The 16,621-nt window shown below is 39.8% G+C and overlaps 1 protein-coding gene across 1 annotated transcript in view; it reads right to left on the minus strand.

The window, feature by feature from the left end:
* The window catches only part of LOC136863266 (uncharacterized), a 326,298-nt gene that overhangs the window by 16,063 nt on the left and 293,614 nt on the right, over positions 1-16,621 (minus strand). The window contains exon 8 of the mRNA XM_067139651.2: positions 13,396-13,601. Coding sequence (XP_066995752.2) covers positions 13,396-13,601 — 206 coding nt within the window. The remainder of the gene's footprint in view (positions 1-13,395; positions 13,602-16,621) is intronic.

Raw genomic sequence — 16,621 nt, forward strand, 5'->3', positions numbered from 1 at the left:
TATTAAATTAACGAGCATGATTCTTAACCTAGGGAGTGGCTTTATTATTGGAGGTGGTACAGAGAGAGGTATAGTTATCAATTTTAGAGATTCTTTTGATAAATTGAGTTTATTGATCATCAAAAGTAAGTTCATATCACCTTCATACAGCAGCGTGGAAGTGTCGTGGCTGGTTGGTACCTCCAAGTCCTGGGATGGTGCTGGACATCGACTGGGGAGTTCTGGAATGTCTCGAGGTTCTGGAAATGTCCCGACGTTCTGGAATGTCCCGACGTTCTGGAATGTCTCGAAGATTGGCACACGTTCCTGGGTTCGATTTGAGATGTAATTCACACTTGAATTTCCTGCACGGCACTCCACACATTCATGGCACTGTCTGAACAGATATGACCTTTTAATTATGGTTACTGCACTCTAGATATTAAATCAAAACTTTCTGGAATAATCACTCGAAGAACAAGTACTGGTAGAAATGCAAGTTCACAATGCAAGCTCACTGTAAGTCAGAATGTTCTAGAGGATTACTGTCACTGCAGTCCTAAATGCATAGTTCTGAAGATTTAAAACATGTTGGCAATGAACTGAATAAGTAGCACTCGGAAACTGTCCTGTTCTGTCAATAGGCGAAGTGAGTAGCCATTAAAGAAAATAATATTTGAAAGAAAAATTCTGACTTCAAAAATTATGGATCACTCAAAATACTGGAAAGTTCTAGGCTTTCTGGGAACGCGATATGCGTATTCTGAATTGCCACAGTCTTTAAGAATCAAAACATAAGTCCCTGTGTAGCACTTGGAAAGTATTGCATATTTCACAATTAGACGTAATGTTGAACGTCCCCTAAGTTTCACAGTCTTTACAAGGCGTAAATTCAATGAGGCACTTGAGAAAACACGTCATATCGTTCACACGAAAGTTTATGTTGGTAGGGCACAAGTTCATCCTACACGCTCGGAAAATTTCAATGTTCCAGAAATTGATTCCAAAAAATACAAGTTTGAATAAGTTCGAAACATAAGTTCAATGCAGTACACAGCACTCGTGAAAATTCGAAGTCCTTTCAATTGTCGTTGAATAAGTAAGTCCCTATGTGGCACTTCAAAAAAATAACAAAGTTCCAATGTGTTGAAATAACAAAGTTCCGATATGTCAAAAATATTAAAGTCCCAACACAACACTCGAAGAAAATAAAGTTCTGTGGTGTCAAAATATTAAAGTCCCAACACGACACTCGAAGAAAATAAAGTTCCGATGACAATGTTCCAATATTTCACCTTAAGAAAATAATAAAGTCTTATCGCGACACTTGGCAAAAATAACAAAGTTCCAATGAAACGCTTCCGAAAAAATAACGAAGTTCCTATATGGCACTTTAAGAAAATATCAAAGTCCAATCACGACACATAAAAAATAACAAAGTTCCAATGTGTCAATATGACAAAGTTCCAATATGATGCTTGCAGAAAATAACAAAGTCCCATTCAGGCACTTCAAGAATATGATAAAGTCCCGATACAACACTTAGAGAAAATACCGAAGTTCCAATACTTGGATTTCGCAGACTGTCAACCAGAAGTTCGACACACACAATACTTCTCCTGTCACCCGTGTCACAGAGACAGCGGAGTGACAGACACTGAATTCGTAGGTCCAAGGACCAAGGGGGATGTTTTCATTACCCTCCCAGAAGGGGAGGGGCGGGCCACCTAGAAGGTTACACCACCTCTCTGGCCAGGAGATTTGGCGGGGTTTGGGGATTTGATGGGGGTTTGAAGTTAAAAGGAAGAAGCTTTGATTTTTGGAGATGTGAAGGGGTTTGGCCTCTTGGCTAAGGGTGCAGTGTCTGCTCTTGTGCTTTTTATTGGTTTAAATACAAAGGTGTTACATTTTTACATTTGGGTTACAATTATTTGTGCTTACATTAGGGTTACAATTATTGATATACGTGATTTTGAATTAGACTAGACTGAGGGTATGGTGGGATGACAATGGTTGGGAGTAGGTGTGAGGTTAGGAGTTGTAGGGTGGCTATACAGTTGTGAAGGGAAAAGATGAGGAGGTGGAGGAGATCCAATGTGGGTGTGGGCAGATGATAGGGGCTGGAGTGAGGGAGAGGTGGGAGAGCTTGTCGATATGGTGGGATTGGCGTGGGGGGTGGCCGGGGGCGAGGATGCATAGTGGCTGATGGTTGGCGGGTGGAGGGGGGTGGTGAATAGGAGGGTTCCACTCGGTGGTGTTCGCCATAAATTTGTGCTCCTGTGGTGATAAGTTGTTGTATGTCTCATTCAGATGGTAGTTGGAGTCGGACCATATAAGTAGGGACATGGTTGTTACGGATCCTTATGGCCCTCTTCACTGGGATGCCTGCGGTCGGAGTTCCTGGATGATGTCTCTTGTAGGGATGTCCGGGGTGATGCCACGCAGAACACAGCTGTAAATGGACGTGGAAGATGGTGGCTGTTCGGTCGGCGACGCGTGGTCAGCGGAGTACTCTTGCTCGGTCGGCATTACGTGGTCAGCGGTATAGTCTTGTAGAGTTATTCCAGACGTTGTCTGCTGGGGACTGGATGGTTGGTAGATGGGAGGGAGGGGGAGGGTTGTAGTCATGACCGGGAAGGAATGGCAGGTTGTGCTGGTGGTGGTTATAGTTGTGGCATGGGTGCTAGCAGTGGTTGTGATGGTTGTGGTGGTAGTTGTGGTAGGGAGGGAGAGTGGGAGCGGTATTGTTTTTATTGGAGGCTCATGGAGGATGGGAATAAATTCGGGCTTAGCTTGAAGTTGGTCGAGGATGGTCTGCAGCGGTGTTATTACCACGTAATTGTAGTTCCTTAAGTCGACTCCATCCAGCATTACGCGGCGCGCATCTTGGTCTGTCATGACTTGCAGTAGTAGGTGCTCAGAGGGTTTCTTCGTTCGGCCATCTATTACACGGAAAGAGTTCATAATGTGGGCATATTGCGTTTTAAGTGCTTGGTGTATTTCTGTCTCTGGAATAGAGAGATCTACCCAAGGGAGGAGTACATAAGGCATGATTTTGTGGTAGTGGGGAGGCGACTGCCAACTAGGCGTCTGCCTACTTGTGCTTTATTGAGCTCGGCTAGGCTGCGAGTAGAGATGTGGGCTACCCGGCCAAGAAAAAAAAAGTTCGGGATGAGTGATTTGTGACACTACGGAGTTCGGAGAGGCGATGTTCGTAGGTCAGGCGGTCCTCCTTTTATACACGTTCGCATAGAAGTGTCTAGAACTCGGGTACTATCTACCCTTATAACTTCTATATTACTCGGTGGATTTTCTTGAAATCCTGACAGATGACGTCCATTGTAAAGGTTTTTAAGATGGCAGTGTCAAAATGGCAATAAAGTAGCTCAAAATGTACTTTTGAGGGTGAGCTGGAACATTACCATATATGGCACGAATAGCTGGCTTACGGCGGCCACGTCACTCTCTGGGTACGTCACTGCATTCAGCGGGCTGCCTACCTTCCTCCTCGCGTGAAGTTCAACAAACATACTTGGGACTTCTCTCGTAGCGGCGTTCCCGTTACAATATATATAGATTAATACAAAAGAATGGAAAAGAACTTAATGCCAGTGATGTGTGTGTCAGTTGAGCAGTAGGCCTATAGCAGAGTAAACCTAATTACTCCTTTCATTTGAATTATAATCATCTGTACCATGATCTTCCCTGTTGCCAGTGTTGCCATCATCCCAAATGACATCTTCACTGACATAGAGAGCATTTGAGTTCCTGGACTTTTTAAAACTTTTTACAATAGTTTTGTTCCCGATTAGAGTCCAGCTGTGAGCTTGCATCCAGAAGACAGTGGATTCGAACCCTAACTGTCAGCAGTCATGAAGATGGTTTTCCGTGGCTTCCCATTTTTAAACTAGGGAAATGCTGGGGCTGTACATGGAGGCCACGGCTGCTTCCTTCCGACTCCTTGCCCTTTCCTATCCCATCGTCACCATAAGACCTATTTGTGACCCTCCGTACATGGGTACAGTATTTTGCAATGCAAGTTTGAAACCGATTGCACAACAACCGTTTGTTGACCCTTCACGTGTAGGAGAGTAGGTAGCCACACATGGGTCGACAGAAACGGGGCCGGTTTGAAATTGGTTTCCAACTGGTCACGAGAGATCGTGCTTGCAAGTTTGTGAAATGGTTTCAGTTGCACGGTTGCATTATAGAATTGAATCAGTCAGAGCTAAAGGGTAATAAGTCTGTTTTTACAACTTTTCAGGAGAAGCAAAGAACATTCCACTGTTTAAACTGTTTTATATATTTGTATCAGAAGATCTGTATGTTATAGATAATGGAAAGACACTTCACTGAGACAAACGTTGACAGTAAATTGCTATATACAGTTGAGAAATAAACATTAACAATTTTCAGACTTAATGCCTTTTAGCTCTGTTTAAATTAAATGACCATTGAAATGTATATTCGGAAACATTATATAATGTAGATTTAGTATTGAATGATGTTTATGACAATACAAACACTGTATAATGCACTGTCACTACTTTGATGCCATACTCAACAACTATTTATGCAATTCTTTCGAGTACACCAATCTTGGTAATTCCAATAGTTCATCATAGAAGAATCTACCATCATGGCTAACATATTTCACTACCTTTATTATGTCATCAAGTTTGTTTGCATTAATGGGAATTTTATCATCATAGGCTTTGATGTTTGGCATAGTTATCCCTGAAAAAAAAAAAAAAAAAAAAAAAAAAAAAAAAAAAAAAAAAAAAAAAAAAGGTTTCCCTAAGAAGAATGTATGTTTAATGGGAGAGTTGATGTAGATTGCTGCTTCAACTACCCCTACTTTTGCAGTTCTATACGTGAACTGTTTAAAGCTTGCTGGTGTGAATTGCTGTTTCCGGTTTCTCTGCAGATTTTTAGTTTGCACGGACAGTACAGTTTTCTTAAAACAGAGCGGCCACCAATTATCGAAGTTAAGTATTTCTTCTGGTCTCACCATGTGAACTTCAATGTTTTTCTTGCTATTTGCTAATATCTCTACGTATTCCATTGGAATGTAAATACGATCACTTTTCCTAATCTTCTTCTTGAATACTCCAAAATTCCTGTCACATGGCAAAAACAAATGCCTGCGCTCAGGAAATCTATGGACAATGGATTGGAATCTCCCATTGGCTGTCAAGGACATGCACATTCTGATCATCGTGTGGTTCTTGTTCTGACCTGGACAGCCATCAGAGAATAAGTTGACATGTTTAATATGTTTGAGCATATAATTTTCAAAGTAATGTGACAGGAATGAACAAACTTCGTTTGCACCCTTTTTCCCTTCTCCTTCATGATACAGGTAAATTACAGATTTGTCCGTCTTAATATCATGAACATTGAAAATATTCACCCAGAGTTGCTGCAAATAGAATATATCTTGCACAGGAATGTTAGGGAGTGGAAGATTCTGCATAAAATCAAAAGCCAAAGCACATGTCCCTTCGTTCACATTACATAAGGTCTTCATGCTGTGTAGGGAACTGTAAAATTTCTGACTTCAGCGAAGATGTACTTCCAACTCTGCTTTGGCTGCTAATTTAACATTGTCATTTAAGTGAGGACTCTATTTTAGCTTTAAGCTCTTCACATAAAGAACATGTATCTATTTATGGTCTTCAGAAACAATATTATCACGGAAGTACTGCTTGTAAAAATCATATTTGACTTTAGTTTCTGGGTGTGTAGTGCAGTACATTTCATGCACTTGTTTAACATCCAATCTGGCATCTAAGTATTGTGTTTCTTTCCCAGCATAATGCGAAAATTTCACCGGAAATGATCTGATGTGCTCATCATCAATGCTCTGAGTCACATTTGCAGGAATCTTGTTCACAACTAGTGTTCTGCCCCTCTTGTCTATCGGTTGTTCACCCCTAAGCAGACTTCATGTCAAATTAAACACTCGTTTTGTCCCTATAGCACGTTAGCTACAGAAAGCTTGACGACAGACCATTGTCCTAAACACCCCATCCATAACAAATTCTTGAAAACTTGCAATGCGTCTATTTTCTTGTAGGCCATCTTTTACCCTAGGTCTGCGCTGTTTAACTTGCACCGCTTTGATGAGACCCTGTAAAAGTATACATCTTGTGCTTTTGTCTGGCATATTGTGAAAGGTTGTGAATATACTATTCTTCGTATCATCACCTATAGTTTGGAAACATTTCCTCTGACATCTGAAAACGAGATTCATAAAAATACTAACCATGCTGAAATAGTGCACTGTATTCATTACCAGAAATGTGCCTTAGTGACAAACCATGGCATGATAAACTAACCAAACTACTTACCTGCAGTCGTCTACTATTGTCTTTTCATTCACAACATTTCCACTATGATTTGTGTACTTTAAACCCTTCACTATAGCACGTTTGATTATATTCTTTTTATGGGAAGCGTCATTCCATTTTCATTTTAGCGACATGACAAACCATTTATTACCAGAAATACTTTTGCTGCCATTGCAAAGGCATATTCAGTAGTTTTTTCCCAGCTTAACCTGTAATGAAAAATCCTTTTCACATTGTATATGGTTCTTTTAGCATAGGGACTCATGAAACTGGGCGACAATGGGAACGCTTCATCTTCTACAGAGTAAAAAAAAAAAAGGACAGTTTCATCGCATCTCAAACAAGGAAGGCGAAGGGATGTCAAAACCCCCTTGGGTCATCCAGAATTTCATTGCACTGGCATTAAAAATACCTCCAACACTGTTGTGTCTGGAGTAACCTGATTCAATGGTTGTGAAAAGACCATTCGCATCGCATCACAGCATGCCATTAGGACAGTCTGCACTTTATATTTCTGTCTATATAAGGATGGCACCAATATTCCCTTCGTACTGCTCCTTTTCTTCTCTTTTTGCACTATTGGCTTTACGTTGCACCGACACAGATAGGTCTTATGGCGATGAGGGGACAGGAAAGGGCTAGGACTGGGAAGGAAGTGGCCATGGCCTTAATTAAGGTACAGCCCCAATATTTGCCTGGCATGGAAATAGGAAACCACAGAAAACCATCTTCAGGGCTACCGACAGTGGGGTTTGAACCTACTATCTCCTGGATACTGGATACCGGCCGTGCTTAAGCGACTGCAGATATCGAACTCAGTACTGCTCTTCATAGCTAATAGTAAAACTACATCTTCATCTGAATGATTATTTCATATGTTGCCAAAACCACCTTCAAGAATAGGTACTAAACATGTTTTGATTACCACACACTATGAAACTGTCTACTGATCCAGATTCGGTCACGTTCGTGTGCGGAGAGAGAACTGGTTGCATATCGAACTATTTCAGGTGCAATGTTTAAATGACCATAGAGTTCTTCCAGTTCTATGTTTTACCTTTAAACTGGCAACTACAGTCTTTTACTAAGGCTGCACAATCTGAGCACTTTCAGCAAAGCTAAATAAGCCCTATTGCCTGTAGCAATCCTCACTTTTCATTCCTCTTTAATATCATTATCATTCTCGCCACTAGCACTCCTAAATGCTTCAACTTTTCACACCTCTCGTAGTTGATCCCATTTAAATTTTTAAGTTTATCCTCCTAGATGAGAACAAATATTGAGTTCTGGCATTATTCACTCTAAGCCCCATTTCTCTTGCCTCCTTTTCTCATCTGTCCATCTAGGTCTTTCAATCTTTGAGAAACCAAATCAACATCATCAGCTAGATTCCGAGTTACATGGTGGATTACCGACCTCCACATTTTTCATCACCTGGTCCAGAACCACGTTCAAGACCTTGGTTTGCTTCAAATTCTTTAGTGAGATTTTGTTCCACTTTAACCAGTCTTTTGCATCATTCTTGCTAATTTAGCTGGCATCTCCATGTTAACCATTGTTTGATACAGATTCTTCCCTTTCGCACTGTTATAAGTCTGCTAGCAATCCATGAACAGCCGATGTACATCCGCATTATATTCATAGCACTTCTCCATTACTTGCCTGAGAGTGAAGGTGCGGTCTGTCATTGATCTGCCCTGTCGAAAGCCACTCTGGTAGTCTCCTAGTATCTGCTTAACCATTGAAGTGAGTCTCAGACAAAACCTTGGCTAAGATATTATAAACCACACTAAGCAAAGTTACACCTCTATAATTTTCACAGTTTGTTTTGTCTTTCTTCTTCTGTATTGGACAAATAATCACTAAGCATCAATGCTCTGGCATTTGTTCTGTTTCACAAATTTTCATAATTAGCAGGTGAAGAAAAGATGCATCAGATGTTAACCCCCATATTTGATCATCTCAACTGAGATATCGTCACTTCCTGGATCCTTACTATTCTTCAAGTACTTAAATGCTATCTTCACTTTCATGGATGGTGCAGGTACTGGTTTTAAATACTGGGTAGGATTTTGCCAAGGATGTCCAACCACTTGTTCCTGTGTCATAGTCTTTGCAGTCGCATTCAACAGTTCACTGAAATATTCAGCCCATCGGTCAAGAATCTGGTCTCTTCCACCAATCATACTACCTTCCTTATCTCTACAGAATAGAGCATGTGGTTGAAAACCTTTGTGCAAGTCCTTTTAGAACTTCCAATCCTCACTATTGTGATGTTCCTTCCACCTCTAATCCATTTCTCCTCTGCCTCTCCTTTCCTTTCCTTTTTCTACAAAGTCTGTCTGCCTCTTATTTTCTTCCTTCATTCCTCTACATGGATTCTTGTTTTCCTGATAATATTTTCTTTCTTGCCTCATTTACCTCCTCAGTTACTCTTCTGCATTCTTCATCTAATCACCCTTGTCTTTCAGTCTTTTCTTCCACCCCTAATACATCATCAGCAGTTTCCTGCTAAGTGACCCTCATTAAACATTTTCCTTTGATGTTTTTCACTGCCCAGTTTTGCTGGGGTTGCTTGTTTTCTAGCTTTTTCCAGCATAATATCTGGAAATAACAAATTAGCCTAAATAAATATTTAGCCATTTGCTTTGTCTGGAAAGGCTATAATCATTTTGAGTGTTATAAATGGGTGGAAAATGAAATCCCAACACCAAGAAGATATTAGAGAAATGCAATTTAAATTCAGCAATTGTCAAGGCAAGATATTTATTTGATTTAAGTTTCCAGGTCACAGGTATGCACGGGAAGACATGCGACATGATGGTATATTAACGAATGCTGTAGTCACCATGATTTCTAATGTAAGCATGCAAACTTGCATACATTGGGTTGTAGAGGTGTCGTGTATCATTTTCTGGGGTAGAGTTTAATGGCTGTTTCACTTGTTCAGTCAAATCAGCAACGGTTAGTGCTGGTATTGGATGATGCTAGATTTGTCGTCCCATAATATCCTGTACGTACTCAATAGGCAAAAATCTGGCGATGTCTCAGACTAAGGTAACTGGTCGACACACTGCAGAGCACATTGAATGACAGCAGCTGTACAGGAACGAGCATTATCCCGTTAGAAAATGCCCCTTTGAATACTGTGAATGAATAGTAGCACAACTAGTTCAATCACCAGTCCAGCATGCAAATCTACTGTCAAGGTTGTTAGTATAACTATGAAAGTGCTCCTTCTGTCAAAGGAAATTGCTTTCCAGACCATAACTCTGGGTGTAGTTCCAGTGTGTTGACACCACAGATAGCTTGGTTCCAAGCGCTCACATGGCCTCCTCCTTACCAAACCACAGCCATCACTGGCACTAAGACAGAAATGGCTCAACTGAGAACACAACAGATCTTCATTCTGCCCTCCAATGAACTCTAGCTTGTCATCACTGAAGTCTCAGGTGGCAGCGATTTGAAGTTAGTGGCATAAATGCTAAAAAACGTCTGGCTCTGAGCTGTCCCTCAAGTAATCGATCTGTTACAGTTCGTTGTGTTAATCTGGTGCCAACTGAAGCTGTAACAGCTGCTGCCAATGCAGTATGATCTGCCACAGCCATACAGCAAATGCAATGGTCTTACCTCTCAGTAGTGGCCCGTATAAGACCGGATCCCAGTCTTTTTGAGACAGTGCCTTCCCGTGACTATTGTTTCCAACACCGATATGCAGTGGATACATCCCTGCCAAGTGTTTCTCCAATATTGCAAACATCCACCTTCATGTAGCCCTATTACATGGTCTCACTGAAACTCAGAAAGCTGCTGATACTGCCTTCATCTCCGTAAGACATGTTTGACTCACACCTATCTCACATCAACTCCAGACAATGACTAACGCTCACAAATTGCATAGCATGTATTTAAAGCAATCTTGCTTTGCAATGTCATAGTGGCACTACTAGCACCACTCTGTCAACTAGTGTGCACATTTGAATAAGCATTATCTTTCAGATGTGCAAACATGCCTCCTGAATTTCGTTTATCTAGCACACTTCCTTCTTGGTGTTGGGATTTAATTTCTGCCAGTGTATTATCTGGTCCAGGACATGTGTCTGATTCTTTAGCATGCTTTCAAAGTTCTACATTCTCCAGGCCTCCAACATTACCACAAATTTATCAAAGAAAAGTTCAAATGAGAATTTGTATTCAACCTCTATAAAATCCAGAGTTAAATTAAGTAAAACAATACTTATTCCTTTAAAATGAAATGTATTGCTTTTGTTAATAATCAGAGTATAACTATCTTTTCAATAACCCAGATCTCTTTAAAGGGAGTTTGATCAAATCTACATACTCTAGCCAAGTCATTCTTCTCTTTTCATTAAATCTCTTTTGTATTTCATCTACTGCTCTTTTTTTATTGAAAATAAGTTTTTTCTTTACACTTTTAGTACTTAAACATTTTCCATAGTATAGTAGATACTAATTTAATATATTTCTCACTCCACCATTGTATGTTATGAATGTAAGATTTTTATTTTATGATGTTAATGGGATAAAATATGCCTATAAAATCTTTGTTGTAATTAATTACTAGTATTTAATTTGTTGGTAATATCCAAGCAGTATTTCCTTTTTTTTGTGTTAGGGTTTGACAAAATAACCAGTAACATTATCTGCACAATGGACATCACTGTTCAAGATACTCATTGACAAAATTGTGTCAGGGCTTCTTGTCTTTATACATAAATCATAGCATGGTACCTCTCACATTGTTAAATCATTTACACACACTCCGATCCCTGCTTATGGAATCCCACAGTTCTACATTCTTTGTGATGAAATCCATGTATGGCAAATATAGGAACTGTGTGCCTTAAATCCATACTCTATGTGTCCACTACCAATTTACCACAGCATCAGCAATGTAGAAGTAGTGCTGTATCATTGCTCTTTCCTCAAATCCTGTAACAGCTCCTTATAACTTCTTGTGGCTGATAGTAGAAGTGAACAGTCTTGCATCTTACAGTTAAGATGTTTCCTCCCCACAACACACAGATTAGACAGGATGTGTGTGTATTATGACACACTAATAGAGCTTGCTTAAGAAATCTTTTCCTCAAATTTTCTAGTTCCAATAGCTGTTATTTTGTTATGATTCTAGATAAAAATTATGTAAAAAGCTGGAGTAGAGTAGTAAATTATACTGTGACATTTTGGCAGGGTAAATAAACACCAATGATAGAGTTTTAATCTACTAATTCTTGCACATTGCATGCGCATATGCACACACACCAAAATGTCTGTCTGCCTGCTTGTCTGCCACAATTTCTCATGCTATTAGTTATAGACCAACACGAACCACATTCCCTCTTCCTCAGCTGACACTTATAAGCAAGGACAACTATACTCTCATCCTTGCTGCCACTCTCGCAGCCCTCTGTTCACAGCCCGCACATGACAGTCTCATAATTCCATATGACGTACACTGTCCATGAACACCCAACAGTTCTTGTTCATTGTTCCTTGCCAATCACAAGTTGAACTCTCCCATGCTTCACCAGGCTGACCCTCAACTCGAACTGTTGCTGTCCACAGCAGCACTCACCCTCTGACTGAACTGACTGCACTCCCACACTGAACACCCTCAATTTCAACTGAACCGCTGAAGCAAGTCCGGCCTGCCTTAAATAGCGAGGCCGGCCCTTCCAGATGCTTCGAGAAAGGAGACACCTCCAGAGTCCGCTCGAAAGCAAACACTCTGGACGCACCATTGAGTTCCTTCTCACAACACTGTAGACTTCGAATTATGTAACAGGGCGATGGCAACAGTGCTGACAGAAGGGTTGGCCAATGCACACCCGTGTCTCTCTCTCTCTCTCTCTCTCTCTCTCTCTCTCTCTCTCCTGATTGGTTCACTGTGCTGCAAGTGGTGAAGCCTTAACTCTATGCCGTAACTCATGGCTTAGTCCAGGCTAAGTTGCCCCTCCCAAGTCTCTATGACAAAATGGCAATTACCAGAAACCTCAAGACGACTGGCGGCAGAGAGGTTTCTGGGCATGTCCAGCCTCCAGACTGGTCTGAAGCCACTAGGCCCGACTATTTAAGACCAGCAGAGGTGTGTGTGTGTGTGTGTGTGTGTGTGGTACAGTTCTGCTAGCGATTCAGTTGGAGTTTATTCGAAGACTTAAGAGCTTTGTACAAGTACTGGGTGGAGTACTGTGTGAGGAAAGTACTCCCATGGAGTTCATTCGGTCAGCAGTTCGGTGCAGCTAAGCAGAGCAATGCAACATGTTCATGAAGTAACTGTTCATTCTGTTGTGTATGTAACCGAGGAGTGGTCTCTTATTTCTGGCAGACGCGAGTGAACATCATGTCTCTGGAGCAGTGTGAAAGTGTTCTATTGGGTATTGGCATGGGACAGTGAATATTGTCTGCTGTGACAGTACAAACAGTGTGTGACATGCAGGATTGCAAGATTGTGCTATGTGCGGGCTGTGGACTAAGCGGCTGTGAAAGCGTACAGCAAGAATAACTGTGGAAATGACCGACCATAAGTAGCAGTTGTGGAAGTGTGTGTCATGTGATTTGTTTTAGATTGTAAGCAACAGCATGAACAACTGGTGTAACTGAGTAATGAGGTCAGAAAGAGCATGAACTGGTGCAATTGTGTGTACTGTGTAGTGGAAGTTGTGCCTGTGTACTTGTATAAGCAATCAGTAGTCAGTTCATAAATCATAGAGTAAACACTGCTAGTGGTAGGATCATTTACGCACCCACCTTCACATTACAATATCAAGAACATAAGCCATTAATGAAATAAATGTTTTAAAAATCAAATCAAATCTAAAAATATAGCCAGGTACTAAAACTATTAGCCTTTTTGTACCTCTATTTCATATGTTTCCTAAGTTAGTCTTTGTTTCATTATCACTCATATTTCAGAAATGACTTACCAATAACAGTTTATATAAAAGGTCATTAATTACTATAGTGCAAAATTCATACTACTTTGTACTGTCCAGAAATGAATTAAATAGTGGACTATTTCATACATTCACCAAACTGAGCATACCTTGTTTCTGATGGTTCCTCTGGAAGAGATGGTTCAAGAAATTGTGTTGTTTCTATTAAATTCTTATCTTGATATATAGATGCATATGGTAAATGCATTGGTGCTGTAGGAAAGGATTTAATTTGAATGAGGGAATTATGGGGCCTTGGAATGTCATAATCAGGCTCAGAGTGACGTCTCCGGCGTATTGGCCCCAGAAGAGTGATCTGAAAAAATATAAAGTTGTGAAGTTATCGACATTCCTGATTTATATAAATTCTGAAGCTAAACTGTAACATATGCAATTTAAGAAAATTCTAAAATGCAGCCTTGTAATCTTTCTGTATTAATAACAAAAATTGCAACACAAGTGGCAATTTAATAGGATGAAGTATTTCACTCTCTTATGACAGTATTTCTATGAGGAATAATCTACAATTGAATAAAAATCTTACATATCAGACACTAAATCACAACTCCTTCAAATTTATTAAATTAATTTGACTGTTTATAAGTCCCACTAACTCTTTTTATCATATTTAGAAATGCCAAAATGCCCAAATATCGACCCCAAGTTCTTTAATTTGTAAATAAACCTAAAGGCAAAAGGTTTCTGATTTTGAGCATTCTTTTCCCATTTACTCACTAAACTTAAGTCATAATGGTCCACCTTTCCAATATTGAACGTTCTTATATTTGGTGATAGCCAGGCGAGGGGAATTGCGGAGAAAATGGTCAATGAAGATATTGCAGCATCAGCAGTCATCTATCCTGGGGCCCCAATGAAGAAGGTAATGGAAAACACGGAGCAGGCAGCAAGAAATCTCGGAAGTCGTGATGCTGTAGTGATCATCGGCGGGATGAACGATGTAGCTCACAACGACGCTAAGAATGTTATTTCTGAACTTAAATGTACACTAGGTAAGCTGACTCACACTAACATCTTTGTAGTGAACATGCCCCACAGGCATGATTTGATTAGAGACTCGGGTGTGAACATTGAAGTGGACAAAGTTAATACAGATATGGTTAAAATTTGTAAACATTTTCGTAATACACAGGTAATTGATAGCAGCAGTTTCGAGAGACACTGTTACACAAAGCATGGCCTTCATCTAAACAATTCAGGTAAACGAAAGATAGCAAATATTGTTCTAGATTTTATTAATTATAAGATATGTACTGTAAAAAAGGCAACTCCCTTGAGTTATAATACTGACCAGGAAAACTAGTAGAAAGAGCCAGCTGTACTTCAAGCTGGCTCAGCCAACTAGTAATTGAAACTCAGGAAAGTAAGGAATTTCAATTTACCCAATTGAAACAGTCAATTTTTAAGGAGGAAGGGGGTCTGAGATTGCTCTTGGTAAACTGTCAGAGTGTAGTAAATAAACAATTAAAATTCGGTACATTGATGGAATCTTATGAGACTGATGTGGTGATAGGAGTGGAATCATGGTTGAGAGAAGGGGTGGGTAATAGAGAAGTATTTCCAGAAGGGTACACAGTCTATCGTAGAGACCGAGGAGGTAAAAAGGGAGGGGGGGTGTTTATTCTGGTGAAGGAAACACATTGTTCACATGAATGGTTTACCGATGACAGGGATGAAATATTAGGGATAAAATTAATTTGTGATAATATGAAGGAGGTGGGAATTATAGGTACATACAGGCCAGGAAGAGAGGAAAAAGACATGGAAATATTTGAGAAAATAATAGATTATACTCATAAAAACAATAATAATGATGTGGTAATAACTGGGGGAGATCTAAACTTGCCTGAGGTTGAATGGAATGGAGCTGCAAGTGAAGCCCATGAACAGAAACTGGCAAATAAGTTAAGTTGGGAGGGAGGATTTACACAAGTAGTACAAGAACCGACTCATCTCAATAACTTACTAGATGTATTCTTGGTTAAACCATGGGAAATTGTTGATAAAACTGAGGTAATTGAAGGAATAGGTGACCATAAGGCTGTAATAATGGATGTAGGACTGGTACCAAAAAGGCTTAATAAGAGGGTCACACAAGACAAGAAATTGTACAGAAAAACTAAAGTTGATGAATTTGGGACTTACTTTAAATCACAATTCAGTTATTGGATAAGTAAAGGGAGTAATGTGGATACACTTTGGGCTAAATTCAAAGGAATCATTTGGGAAGGAGAGAAGAGATTTGTACCTGTTAAGAAGGGTAAAATGACCTCAGACCCTGTTTATTATACAAGGGAAATAAGAAAATTAAAAAGAAAATATAGAATAGTAAACAGGAAAATCAAAGAAGGTAGGGAGAGTAGAGAAAGTAGAAAACAGCTAATGAGGGAACTGAATAGAGTAAAAAAGGAAGCAAAAGAGAATTATATGAATGGCATTCTTCAAGAGCATAATGACCACAAAGGGAAATGGAAAAAGCTTATTCATATATCAGGAATCAAAAAGGAAATGGAATCCAAATTCCTACAATGGTGGGAGAAGGGGGTGAACACTATTTAACAGATACTGAGAAAGCAAACCTCTTTAGTAGGGAATTTAGAGATTCAGTAGATGATTGTCAGGAGTTGGACACCGAAACAGAAGTTACAGAGGGACAGACACAGAGGGAAACAAGAAGCTTCTCGTTCACAAATGAAGATATTTTCAGAGAAATCCAACTGCTTCAGCAAGGAAAAGCAGCAGGAAGTGATCAAATTACTGGGGAGGTGATAAAGACAATGGGGTGATACATAGTGCCTTATTTAAGATTTCTCTTTGACTATGTCATAAATAATAGTGTAATACCAAAGGAATGGAAGGAATCTATAATAATACCAATTTATAAAAGAAAGGGTGATAAAAGGAAACCAAAGAACTACAGACCAATCAGCCTGACCAGTATAGTTTGTAAAATACTGGAGAGTTTAATATCAAAGTACATCAGAGGGATATGTGAGAATAAAAATTGGTTCATGAGGAGCCAGTATGGGTTTAGAAAGAAATTTTCTTGTGAGGCACAACTGGTGGGATTTCAGCAGGACATATCAGATCAATTGGATTCAGGAGGCCAGTTAGATTGCATAGCCATAGATCTTTCCAAAGCCTTTGATAGAGTGGAACATGGAATATTATTAAAGAAATTGGAGGGAAATGGATTGGACGTAAGAGTTACACATTGGGTAAAAACATTTCTAAATTCAAGGGTTCAGAAAGTCACAGTAGGAATTAACGTATCGCAGGAAGAGAAAGTTTGGAAGGGAATTGCACAGGGTAGTATAA

Source organism: Anabrus simplex, chromosome 2 (genome assembly GCF_040414725.1).
Source record: "Anabrus simplex isolate iqAnaSimp1 chromosome 2, ASM4041472v1, whole genome shotgun sequence".
In the NCBI taxonomy this organism is placed as follows: Eukaryota; Metazoa; Arthropoda; class Insecta; order Orthoptera; family Tettigoniidae; genus Anabrus; species Anabrus simplex.